The following is a 13,851-nucleotide window of genomic DNA, read 5'->3' as shown; positions in this document are numbered from 1 at the left end:
ACAAAGCACAATTTTAAGGCAAAAAAGGTCAATACTGAAGCTGGAACAGGCAGGTATAATTTGCTAAACTAGTAACTATCCACCTTTACCCTCTTGGTTTCAGCTGTACCTAAGAGTTCCAAATTCTTTACTGTGGGAGTGCAGAGAGGGTTACTCCCATAAATAACTTGACAGACGAGATCAGATTTTCACACAAAACACAGAAATTGAAGGTGAACAGGGAGATCTGGCTAAACTTACGCATCATTCAGGAGTCAGCCCATGCTCCTTATCTCCCCTCAATTTCTCCTCCTCCCTGAATTACATCACCTGGAGCTATGGCTGCAGCACAGCATGTTCTGAGACCGTATGGACAGAACTCACTGACTCCGAGGGATTCACAGCACCACCATCTTTCCAGCTTCTGCCAACAGAGCCGGAAAAATGACCACGCTCTAAAAGTGCAGTGAGTTAACACGGGGAAAAAATGCAGAAATGAAAAAGCACATTACTCTCCTGTGTAACGGAGACAACTTCTGCTTGTATCATATACCTAAGTTATCTACGCGTGCCCCTAGAAACAATATAACTCTTTGGTCTACGTTTTAATATTACAGTGCAAAAATTTAACAACCAGATTCTCTCTGGCTGTAACAGAAACCAAATACTATTCCTCTGGCATTTTGCTTAAAAAAAAAAAAAATTAAAAATTGTATGCAATTTCAAAGAGATACATCTCTGAGATAATGGACTGTCCAAAGAACCTCAAAGAAATATTGCTGCCCTGAAATGCAAAACAAATCAAAGATCAGAACCTGAGGTCAGAAAAGGCTGTACTTACTCCTTATTCCTGCTTTTAATGCACGACTGGTAAAGGACTTTGACAGCATTCCAGGTCCTCACTGGTCCAGAGCTAGGCATGGAAGTATCTCCAAACAGTGTAAAAACACTGTGGGAGGAGGAACTTCCTAAAGACTCCACCAGCAACGTGTCAGAATTTAAAAGCCATATCTGTAAATGAAGAAATAATTTATTTTACTGTAGATTACATCAATTTCAATGCGTTCCTTTACTCCGATCCGAAATCAGCTGATACTAAAGCCACATTCTTACAAAGCTTCCAACAAAGTGTTAACAGACAATAAATTGACATTTTATTATTCAGCACAGGCTGCACAGCCTCTAGCGGAGAAAAATGGGTTAATAAAATAAACTGATGCCTGATTTATCACAGTCACTCTTAAAATCATTATTTCTGTGAAGCTGCCTCTTTTTGTGGCTGCAGCACATACTCTTTGATAGTTACAAAAGAAACAGTCCCAAGTAGTCTGTTTCAGTACCAAATGGATTATTTCTCTAATTTCATAGTTTTTAGGAATTAGTCGAGCATATGGTGTTGAACAACTGAGGGCTAGGGACAGGGAACTGGAAGACTGCCCACTGGAAGTGCGAAAAATTAAGGATTTTTAGAAAAAGTGTGATAGTTATGACTGGATGGAGCTAAGACATGCAAGGAAAAAGACAACAATTGATGTGGTCTAAAAGGAAGGCTGGGATTTACAAACGGCTGTAACAGACTCTTACTTGGAAAATAAATCTTTATCAAGTTTGATAATGGGACTAGCATTCTTCAGCACTACTTGCTTACAGCAATTCATGGGATATTTACCGGGGAGAGTTTTGAGAAATCTGAACTTTTTGCATCACATTATAGATCTTATTTAATCTTTGTGTGATTGTGCATCAGTGTTCCAACTTGGATTCAGGGCTTTCATACTAAGCATTGTATGAAAAAGTCAGGCTTTTCCTTTATTCACAGCCTGCAGTAGTAAAGAGATCCAAGTTACCAACGGAAACCAATTTTTACGAGTCCTGAGCCTGTATGAAATGTTTATATATGAAATATTTATCATAGAAAACAGGATTTATGCAGTGCTGCTCACTAGAGAGTAATATTCTGCTTCTCATGACCTAATCAGCTTCAAGTAAAACAAGTTACATGATGCTAGGTAGCAGACATATGATATCCCCTGTGGAGGGAGACAGCCACCGTTAACAGGACACACAGTATATGTCGTAATTGAATGTGACAGTCACAATTTATCAGAGCCCAAGGCTCAGAACATTACAGTGGAAGCTTCATAAAAGGGGAATGAGATGTATTGATAAAGATGTCTTGGGAGGGGATGGGAGGAGGAGAATCTCTTTAGCATACACACATAAATGATGACAAGCAACTGCACTTGGCTTAGCAAGTGGCTGCTCATCAGTTTTTGCTTTGGTAACTCACTGTACACATTCATAGCCTAAACTGCAAAACATACCTCATTAGCTAGGACCATTACACACAGTGCTTTAAGCCAAGTGTTGAAGAGGTGTTGGAGAAAATGGGGAAAAAAGAGAAGTGTCCTATACACACAGGTCACTGCCAACACACTTAGCTTTAACTAAACAGAGCTCCTTCCTTTTGAAATTATTAACAGTTCCTTGTGAAGAAGCCTCCTGGGATGCTTTTCAGAAGGGGAATATCCTTCAAACTAGTCTAGGGAACAACGCAGCAATAGCTGTCTGCTCCTTTCAGAATCCTTCTGCAACTTAGTTTAGAGAAAGCAACCAAACCATTTCATTTGCAACATGGTCCATCTGAAAAGTACTTCCTTCCACCACAAGTGTTGATATGTGGCATCTGACAATAATGTTCTACCACTTATTCAGACTATGTCTTTGTCTCAACAGCAATGCAACAGATCTGTTGCACTGCTGTTGAGACAAAGAGATCAGAAAAAAAGAAACAGATCTAAATTAATAATTTAGCACACAATACAGAGAAAGCAAATGAATTTTTGTGGGTGGAAGGACACTTGGTCATGAGAAAATCAACTTCTGAACTAGATTTGCTTTTTTAGGCAATAATTTCCTTCTTTTCCTCATGCATGAATTATTTTTTGATCTTGCTTTTGGTCTGAATGAGCACCCACTCACCAAGACTGGGTGTGTTGACTCAAAGCAGTTTATACATGTTATTTCTGGCTAACATAGTTTCAAATTTTGATCTGTGCTTTCAACTATGTTACTCACAATATACTATCTTTCCTTCCTCTCTACTGCTTTGTACAGCAGAGCCTGCACAACTTAATTCCCTTCATATTAACTCAAGTAAGAAAAGAACCTCTACAGAAAGATACATATATATAAAGTTTAGTGTTCATTGATAGTGCAGATTGATGACCTTTTCTGAAATGACAGCATCAGGAGAAAGTGTTTGGGTGTTTATTGGTGGTTTTTTTGTTGGTTTTTTTTTTTTGGTTTGGTTTGGTTTTCAAATCACCTCGTCAATAGGCTTCAAAGATGTTCTTAGGAGAAAAGCTGCAACAAATCTCAGTTACGCTTCATGGGACTTGATCCAAACAGGTGAAATACTACAATTTACACTCTGTGATCAGTTTCCTAAAATCTCAACCTGTGTCTCCAGCATCAATTTGTGAACAATTAGGCATCAATTCAAATTTAACATGGCTAAAAAAAGCTGTTGTTCTTCCTTGCTAGTTCTTTCTCAGTTATTGCAGACATTACCATTACTTTCGTCATCACACAAGTCAGTAATGCAAACATCTTTCATTACAGCTTCTTTGTCCTCGCATTCAGACCGTTCAAAGATGTGGTTTCCTCATACTTCACAAAGAATAAAGCTCTCTAAGAGAGCTGGGTAGCTAAGTCTCAATAAGGTACTCATTATCTCACATCTTGATCACTGCAACATCCCCCTCTCCAACCTTGACAAATGCAAACTTGTTCTGCTCATGCCCTCCAAGACATGGTCCAAGAATCAGTATCTGATTGACAGGTCTCTCCCATTTTGTTACATATTTATTTTCTTGGGATATCTTCCCACTCCCTCTACACTCACTCCTAAAATACAAGCTGCCTTACTTTCAAAGCACTTTACAGCCTAATCCCACTCCAAAAACCATCTTTCATTCAGAACTGAAAGACTGGAGTTAGAATTCAAACACTGCAAACTCTACGCCACACACCTTTTGATTTTCACAAATGTATCTTTTTGGGGTTTATCAGGTTGTGCTGGTTTTGGCTGCGATAGAGTTAATTTTCTTTATAGTAGCTAGTATGGGGCTATGTTTTGGATTTGTGCTGAAAACAGTGTTGATAATACAGGGATGTTTTAGTTACTGCTGAGCAGTGCTTACACAGAGTCAAGGCCTTTGCTGCTCCTCACCCCACCCCACCAGCGAGTGGGCTGGGGGTGCACAAGAAGCTGGGAGGGGACAGAGCTGGGACAGCTGACCCCAAATGACCAAAGGGATATTCCATACCATATGATGTCATGCTCAGCACATAAAGCTGCGGGAAAAAGAAGGAAGGGGGGACGTTCGGAGTGATGGCGTTTGTCTTCCGAAGTAACCGCTACACTTGATGGAGCCCTGCTTTCCTGGAGATGGCTGAACACCTGCCTGCCGATGGGAAGTAGTGAATGAATTCCTTGTTTTGCTTTGCTTGAGTGCACAGCTTTTGCTTTCCCTATTAAACTGTCTTTATCTCAGCCCACGAGTTTTCTCACTTTTCTGATTCTCTCCCCCATCCCACCGGGGGGAGTGAGCGAGTGGCTGTGTGGTGCTTAGTTGCTGGCCGGGGTTAAACCACAACACAGGCTGATCCCATCCATGGGATTAATTCTCTGTATCTATCCACAAAACTACTTATTTACCTCTTTCAAACCTATCCTTTTTTATAGTACACAAAAAAATGAAATCTATTCAGATGCTGCTATGCTGACCAATAATGTACCATTTTGCTTGTGTTCTCCTATCTCACTATCCATTTGCTGTCCTCATCTTATTCTTAGCTTGTAAGTCATGCAACTTCAAGGTAGGGAATCCTTCAGCAGTGGAGCAAAGAGAGGAGGCAGGTGATTAATTTTTAGAGAATGTGAAGAGGGCAGAGATATAGTTAGGATAAATAAGGAAATCTGTATACGCCACTTTTTTTTTCCTGATACAAAGAGACTATTATTTATTGTCATCCTTTAAAAAAAAACAAAACAAAACATAAGTAGTATATAGCTTTCAGGAACTCGGTTATCACCAACTTAAACAACAGAAACCCATATTATGATATCCACAAATAACATAACTGGTAAAGTTAAGTGATACATGCAGAGGAAATAAGGAAAATGAGTATACATAATATTTGTGGTTTAAAAAAAATAATTAAAAAGACTTGTGAGACCTTAACCTTAATCACCACATACACAGCCTAAACTGTGTGCATTCACGTATGTAAGCACAAACACTGTGAATGAGAATCTTTGGCTCATTTTCAAAACAAACAAGTGGGACAGCTGGTCCATGATGCATCAGTGATGAGACCACTTGTCTAACTTGGCTGTGTACTCACAGCCTCAAGCACCTATATTTTTACCGTTTAGCTGTTTGCAATCATTAATATAAACAGTGCTTACATTACACTTGTGTCCACGAGGCCTCTGAGTCCTAAGACTTAACGTATGATTCCAGAACACCTGTTGGTGTGAATACAGTACCTAGAACCTCACCCTGCACATGACTAAGGGCCTTCTGATGTTAAACACAAAAAACCCCCTAATAACTCACTAATAAAAAGGAAGGGATGCCAATCAGAAGCCAGCCCCTATGCTAATTCAGCCAGCTCCTCTAATCAATACATCGGCAAAAATGCAACTCGGAGCTAAGAGTAATGGCAATCTGCTAAATAAGGTGATTTTTCTGTCATTCTATATAAGCTACTAGACTTAAGCATCAGCGTATTAGGTAACTTGGAAACATATAAGCTACAAGGAAAAAATCATAATTTTTAATGATCCCTCAATTAGATTATACATAGTGACAATTATGGGTCTGCTCATGAGAACTTATTTTATCGTCACATAAGAAGTATTTCTCAGTGGTTGCATAAATGTTATCTTGGCACTAAAATTTATTTAAAAGCAACAGATATACACTTACCTCAGAATCTGGATGTACGGAAATTATAGAACTTGGACAATATACATATAAAACAGCTTATTTAATTAGATTACCTACCTCAACAAAGTGCATCTGTAAGTTTATCCAGGGCAGGAATCTACAATCATGTATTTCTTTATCTTTGTGTCTATGAATTACTCGTACAAACCGCAAAATTACAAATTCTGTGCCTATATTTAGTTCATGAATAAAAGAAAACATCCCTGTTTATACCAAGTGTATAGTATTAAGATAATTCCAGACCCAAATTCCTATCCATCTTAAAAAGTTTGAGGAATTTAACTGTCACCATTTAAATATCAAGCTTAACCAAGTTTAACAGCATTAGAACATTAAGTATAATAGGCAATTTTATTTTTGTTTGCACTTCACTTTGCAATGCAATGTACTGACTACAATAGTAATCTTTGCTGACCTAAGACAATATTTGTGAAAGATGCTATACAATTCGATGAACTTCTGGTGATTAAAGATAAGAAGCACTGGAGCAAGAAGATGAGATTTATATTATAAAGTCAAAACTTAAGCTTTCCATATTTTTTTAATACAAAACACAGTGTTATTTCTGTGATACCTGTGGTGCATCTGTAGGACTTTCATTACTGTATTAATAGAGAAAATTTCTATATGTACATCTACTCAGATTAAAAAATGGGGGGAAATTTCTTACTTGAACAGAACTCTTCAGAAGTACTTCAAGAATTTGAATTTGTTAACTTTCTTTAAACATACAATCGTGAACAGCATAAATAATACATTTTAGGAGCTGGGATTCATAGGTTACATCAGGATAAAGATAAAAAAAAAAACTTACCAGAATATAGATTTTTCCATTATCCCCTTTTATGGTGAATCTAAATGTGCTTTTAGCAGAGGACAATTCCACAAGACACTGAGCAACCATGCTCTGTACGAATTGAGACCTGTTTAAGAATTAACCACATATTATATGTTTTCATAACAACTATATAGGCAAAGTCATTCGCATCAATGCAGTACAAGTATATGAGTATCTCCGTACTGTCAATTCCACTACAACCTACACTCTTACTGAGAGATGGGGCTTCTTTATCTTTCTCTCCCTCAAAACCAGAGGACTTTCTATTTCCTGCAACAGGAATTTTTTAATAGATCAGCAGTCTAAATTGCTCAACATCCTTTATTTTGACCAAAACCAAATGTCAAATGCTGAATAAAAGCTTTTCCCTATTATATTTTACACATATAAACACAAAGCTCAGAATGATGCACATATTTCAAATATAATTCACAAAAGGAAAGAACTGTGACTAACGCATAGGACATGATACAAGATAGCTAGATCAAGTTCTTTTTCATCTTAGTCTTAACTTTAAACTGAATTTCTTGAAAATTCAAAAATCTCACTTCCAATTAAACATTTCAAGCTTTACTTAATTTAACTTTACATAATGTAACCTTCTATTTCCATAATCAATCACCAGACATCATGCAAATTTAAATAGTTCAAAATAAATATTGTATTTTGGCTTATCACCTGAATAGTGAGACACTGTGACAAATTATACTTAATCGCTCTCCTGTGTCAGACACAAACACACACAAAGACAAGCAAAATTGTACATGAGTGAACTCAGACTACATTACCTTTACAGTGCTTAATTCTGTGATGATGACATAAAATTTGACAGCCCTTTGTTATTATATGTAATTATTCAAGAAAATAAAATGTTAGTGCATTTCTAGCATCCTTTCCAAAACATAAACCTGAGCAAATATCTGATTTTTAAAATTTTATCTGTTACCTTGGTGTTGGGCTGAAACTTGCCTCAGATGGTCGAATAATCACCTCGGTGACATAATATTTAATGGTATCTAAAATGACAAAAACGTTTTTCAAGTACAACAGAAGAACCAACTTGTTAAGAGTAGACTGTAAGCCACCATATCACTATACTAATTAAACTCCTGTTCAGCACTCAATTAAGAGGTGCAGCAGATGGTCAAATTCTGCTTTGGTTTGTGGGAGAAGCAACCAATAACAGAAAACATACATTGCCAGAAGAAAACTGCTTTGAGCTAATTACATGATGAACAATTTGTCATTCATATTGATCCTTGTTTAACGCTGGGAACAATCATCTTCAAACAAAGCAAGCAAGAGCTCAAGCCAAACCTGAAAGATGAATTGAAAGAACTTTCCTAAAGCACTGAGATCAGCATAGCTTACATAAGTATTTTAATACCCTCTGCTGCTCAGTAATGCTGCAGTGAATCACGAGAGACAGTTTTAATAACAGCACACACTGGGGAATAATTTTCTTCTTTGTTCAAAGAGCAGAATAGAACTTCTTTCCAAAAGTCACACTAACTCAACACTAATACTGCATACATTCTGAGTTTCAATGTAACTGTTCCCCTAAAGCTCCACTAAGACAGCCTTTAACACTAAATGGAAGTGTTTGAGTACAGAATTTAATCCCCATCAATAAAGTCAGGTCAAAGATGATCACATTGAAGCTCTGGGTCTATGCTCCAAACACAGCCTAACCAGAGGGCCAGCAGAACAAGTTAAGCATATAGAGTAATAAATTCATTCCACTAAGCCTTAGCATGTGAACAACAGTAAAGATTCATCAGTTCCATAAATTTTAAGGCTGGAAGGGATTGTCTCATCTGATCTCCGTCCACACACACCATTAAAACTGGATGAAAGCAAGCATTCCAGGAAGACACTTCATCTGTTTTAAAGATTCCAAAGGCCTGGTAATCCCACCCATTCTCCAGATAAGTACTACACTTTTTAAATTATCCTCACTGTTAGTAAATTATGTTTTACCTCTAAGTTTAATTTTAGTCTGCTCCATGCTTACTCCTGGGAGACAGGAGGAAAAGAAGCCAGTTCGGTCACTCTAGCTCCCCAGCTGTTACCCTGAGTAAGGAATTGGTGCTACTGCTGCAAGGGCATTGGGAATTAAGGAGATGTTTGCCTGCAGAGAGATAGAAGGTGGGATTTCCCAAGAAAAAAATCATACAAGTATATGGGGATAGAATTGGGGGAAGGAATAGCCGATAGGGGAATTTCAAAGCCAAATCTGGCCTCCACAGCTACACCACTCTAATCCAGCTTTACCTTCAAGGCACTGATATGTGCTCATGAGGAAGCACCAAAGCATGACAGTCAGGTCTGTTCTCTAATCTCTTTTCACAGAGAGTTCTGTCTGGACATACACCATACATCTCCGGTTAGTTTTTTTGTCTGTTCTTTGAGCTCTACGTAAATTTCCTACAGTACTGAAGAAACATGGTGAAAACAATGGATATGCTATCTAACTTCTGGCATGTATAGAGTCCAGACCAAATCCCTGCACATCTACACAGTATTTGCCTTTTCCCATACCCACTGATAACATCAATTACTGGTTGCTACAATTGTCTGAAGGCTTAGATTAAGGCATCCATTATTCATGATGATCTGTGAAGCTCTTTTCCAACCACTGTTTTCCCAAAGTCACAACCTGCTTTGTGGCCTTTCAAACATCTTGCCTTAAATTTGATTTTATTAAAGCCTGTACTGTTCAGATCCCTGTACAGGGCAATCGGAACCTTCTGTAACAGAAGACCTTCTGTCCTGTGTCTCCTCATGACTTATTTCTTAAACAGGCTTTGCGTTTTCTGAGAAGTTTTTATATTCTCCAGATGTCTGAATTGAGCCAGGCTCACACTGACTGACGCAGTGGAGTAGAAGGAGAATGAAAGAATGAACCCTGCTAGTAATAGTCTTATCATTGCTTCTCTCCTTTTAATAACAGCATTTTAAAAACCACCAGAGACTCATCTTTAGACTACTTCAAGTAAACCCTGCTGATTCAATATAATGACAGCTTTTAAACCAATAATCTCATCATCCCATCATCGGATGATGATGAGAGATAACCTGTTTCTTTGACAAGGCTTCTGTTCCATGAAACTAGGCTGGCTGTTAGCAATCATATCTTTAGCTTCTAGTTCTGTGTTGATCAAGTTCTGAATCAACCTTTCCATTATTCTGTAGGACTGACAGCAAAATAAACAACCTGTAATTTCTCAGATCTCCTTTTTTACTGGGATTCCTGGTAAACTGAAATCACGCATTGAGTCTTCCAAAGCTTTGGAAGTAGCTAAATACACCACAGAAACAAGGATGAGGAAAATCCCTGTCATAAGTCACTTTTAAGGTCTAACAGTGGAAACAACAACCTCATCTATTCCAGACGGGAATGAGACAAAAACACAGGAATCAGTCCTGCACCTTACTGATAAACTACTTTCCTCCAGAGTTTTTACCCTCCAGTGCTCAATGGCTGACGCAGTGAAGTCTAGTTTGGTTTGTACATCCCATACCTGCTGGTACTGTTTCTCCCAGCATCTTCTTGCAGCGCTTACAAATTACTCTGGTATTTTCCTTTGATTTCTGTAGGACAAAGAAATGTCATTTAAATGTCACTCAGTTATTCTGAAAAAGGAATGTGTAATTTTAACATACTTTCCAGAGTAGCTAGTGAACTTTGTTCTTGTTTCTGTTCTCTTTATGTTTACATACACACAGATTTGCATTCACTACTTCAGCTTTCTACACTTTGACTTGCTTGCAAGTTTCATACTAGTTTCAAAATATACACCGACCACACAGCACAACCTGTAATGGCTAACAGGAGAATCTCATAATACTGAATGACTAGATGATAAAATGACAAGGTAAATTTGATTTTGATAAGGGCAAAATAATGCACATGAGAAGAAGTATTCCAAAATATATACATAAAATATTATGCTGCAATGTGACTACCAACACTCAGTAAAAAGTTCTAGCCACTGTGGACAGTTCTACAGGAATACCAGTTCAATGTTCAGTGGAGAGCAGAAAATGTCCACAGAGTATTTTGAATTACTAGGAAACAGCTGAAGAACACATCATAGCATGATATTTCAGAAAGGTGCGGTGGATTCTCTTCTTGAACAACCCCTCTCCCACAATTCAAGCAGAAACAGAAAAGAATAAGAATAATTGTCAGAGGTGCAAAACAGTTTCCATATGTGGCAAGAAAACACACGTAATGGGAGAAAGCATGAAAGACAGAAAACTGAGTGGTATCATTGAGATATATAAAATCATGAATGTTGAGGAAAAGCTGAAGAGGAAAAAAACACTTATTCTCATAGTCATGCTACGAAATTATAACCTGGTTTGTATCAAAGAAGAGGAAGGTATTTGTCACACAATGCATAATATAGTTTGGTACTCACTACAGGAAAGTATTTTTCATATTGAAAGTATATGTAAGTTCAAAAAGTCTTCAGAAATTCAGGGGAAGCAATGTTCATCAAGGGCTTATTAAAAACAAAAAATGTGGGTAACAACATCTAGTTCAAGAGGCCTCTACACTGTCCAAAACTCAATACTTACTCTTATGCATCCATTACTGCCCATTGAAAAAGATCTCATTTCTGGATGAACCTGTGATCTGCCCTAGTAACACTGCCACTAATTCCAGCGTTAATACTTAAATTCAGTATCAGTATAAAGATACAAGTAAGCACAACTCCTACTTTAATCCAAAATCTAAACTCCAGAACTAGTTCTGTGTGGGCTTATTAACCCAGGTGTAGCACAGTACAGCTCTGGTCTGGAAGCAGTATGTATATACAACCACAATAATGCTCCTGAGTTAATAAACCCTTCTGGAGCTAGAAATCCTGAGAACGTAATGAGAAAACACCTAAATTCGATTTTTACATGTGGTCTTTGTAGAATCACCTTTATAATTGTTCATACAGTATACAATGCATAAAAATAGCCATGTATAATTAAACAACTATTGTTTTATTGGGTTGGTTTATAAGTCCAAACAAGTCACTGTCAACTTGAGAAATCATATTGCAGCACATGCCTACAAAAATAATATCTAAATTTAGCAGAAATTAAACTAGTTGAGGGGAAAAAACTCCAAATTTATCTTTTTCTGTAACCTTTGTAAAAGATGGCGACAGTTCCCATGGATTCCAACTGGAGTGAACACACATGAGCTCTTTGGGGAGCATAGTTATTCTTCATCACCACTATCACACTCCTTAGTATTCAAATTTTAAAATGTATGATGATGATGTGTCGGACCGATGTCCAGAACAAAAAGTGGCCTATCACATCACAAATTTAAAAAAAAAAAAAAAAGCAGCATGAAGTAAATGAAATGGCCCTAGCTATGCTAGCTATGTCAGGTACACTTTCCGTCTTACAAAGGTAAGTTTTGAGGTATGTCCATTACAGGCTGTCTTCAGAACCTTGATTGTGGACTTTCAGACTACGCAGATTTCCAAGCACAAGTGTAAGTACCTCCTGCTGCAATGATAGGGAAGGGGTAAACAAGGGAGATAGAGGAGTTATACACACCAGTCTGGATCATTAAGTAAACTGTGCTTAGTCTAACAATCTGCACTAAAATACAGCCAAATGCCGGATCATACATCCAGGAACAACAGGAACAACAAAGCCAGTGATGATAAAATAAAGGAATACGTAGTGGAAGACAGCAAAAATCAAAAGAATTTAGATGATGGTAGCTAACCAAACCAGAGTTACTAATGAGATGCTACAAAAAAAAGGGAAAATATGATTTCTGAATGCATGAACAACTGAATAGTTGATATGGATAAACAGAAAAACATAACATCTTCAGAATTAGCAAGATGATTACTGCAGAAATGGATCTATAAAGTATGTTAAAAATTTGGAAAATGGTTTGGAAAACTGCTACAAAAATAATTTCTAGAAAATAAATACACTTTAGAGATAAAAAGAGATACAGAGTTGCAATTCTTAGTGTGCTTAATTTAATAAGAAGGCAGCAAAGAGTCAGGATGATTAACCAGTGAAACAGCTTGCCAGGGAATGTGATAAAGCTTCCATCATTTGAAGTATTAAATCAATACTGGACGTCTTTCTCAAAGCTATAGTTCAGACAGAACTGATGGATTTGATGCTGGAAATACCTAACAGAGTTCTCTGATCTGTACTATGCAAATAATAAAATGAACAAAAAGGACCACTCTAGCTCCACGAAAAACAGAAAGCATCCCACATGGAATCTGAACTTATGATCGCAAAGTCCTGATTGTTGCTCACAAACCAGGAATCAAACTAAATGCCCCAGGGAGAGCCCAACAGCCTCTGTGAAAGCTTCAGGGAGCTGACTATGTTCGAAGTACAGCCCTCTTGTTATGGAGATCAGAAAAAACATCTGGTTCATATATACGCAGTTATCCCCTTTCCCAATTCCTACCTTGCTACTCCTCTCAAACACACACAGTAAAATTACTTGCTTAACGTGAAGAGCAAGGATAAGTAGACAGGGTTTTGTGAAAACCAGTATCGGAGGTTGGTACAAATATTGCACAGTACAAGTATATAATATACAGTACTTCCTTGAAAGCTACAACTTAAATGTTTTTTTCTGACTACAGTTACAGGTGCTAGCTGAGAATTGTGCAGTATGGTACCTAAAAACACCGCTAACTCGTTGTATCATGCTTCAACGGAAAAAGCGATAATTTTAGCTAGACTAATTAAATCAATATATCTCTTTGACAACTTGCAGCTGCTGGCAATCTGCAGATGGAGGTGGATCACCAGCCTAATATTTTCTGTTTCTATTCCTAAGGATCCCTGATATGGTGTCAGGGAAAGTATTTTCCCCAAGAGATACTATTAGGATGCTGCAAGACCATGTGACATTTAAAAACTGTGTTACGCTGGAAGACTAATAGATGCAAGAAATATGTTTGCAACGGATGGATGCTGTCTTGGTCCCACTGGAGGCTGGAAAAGATTGTTTAA

The 13,851-nt window shown here is 37.6% G+C and overlaps 1 protein-coding gene across 1 annotated transcript in view; it reads right to left on the bottom strand.

The window, feature by feature from the left end:
• Window positions 1-820: 820 nt before the first annotated feature.
• Window positions 821-13,851, bottom strand: part of UBE3D (ubiquitin protein ligase E3D) — a gene marked incomplete at both ends in the record, with an annotated part of 20,729 nt that continues 7,698 nt past the window's right edge. Inside the window, 4 exons of the mRNA XM_009580795.1 lie at window positions 821-990; window positions 6,814-6,922; window positions 7,784-7,853; window positions 10,362-10,431. Of these exons, the coding sequence (XP_009579090.1) occupies window positions 821-990; window positions 6,814-6,922; window positions 7,784-7,853; window positions 10,362-10,431 (419 nt within the window). The remainder of the gene's footprint in view (window positions 991-6,813; window positions 6,923-7,783; window positions 7,854-10,361; window positions 10,432-13,851) is intronic.

Source organism: Fulmarus glacialis, unplaced genomic scaffold (assembly GCF_000690835.1).
Source record: "Fulmarus glacialis isolate BGI_N327 unplaced genomic scaffold, ASM69083v1 scaffold30766, whole genome shotgun sequence".
NCBI lineage: Eukaryota > Metazoa > Chordata > Aves > Procellariiformes > Procellariidae > Fulmarus > Fulmarus glacialis.
The sequence above is the reverse complement of the archived record's forward strand: the minus strand, read 5'-3'. Positions and strand labels throughout refer to the sequence as shown.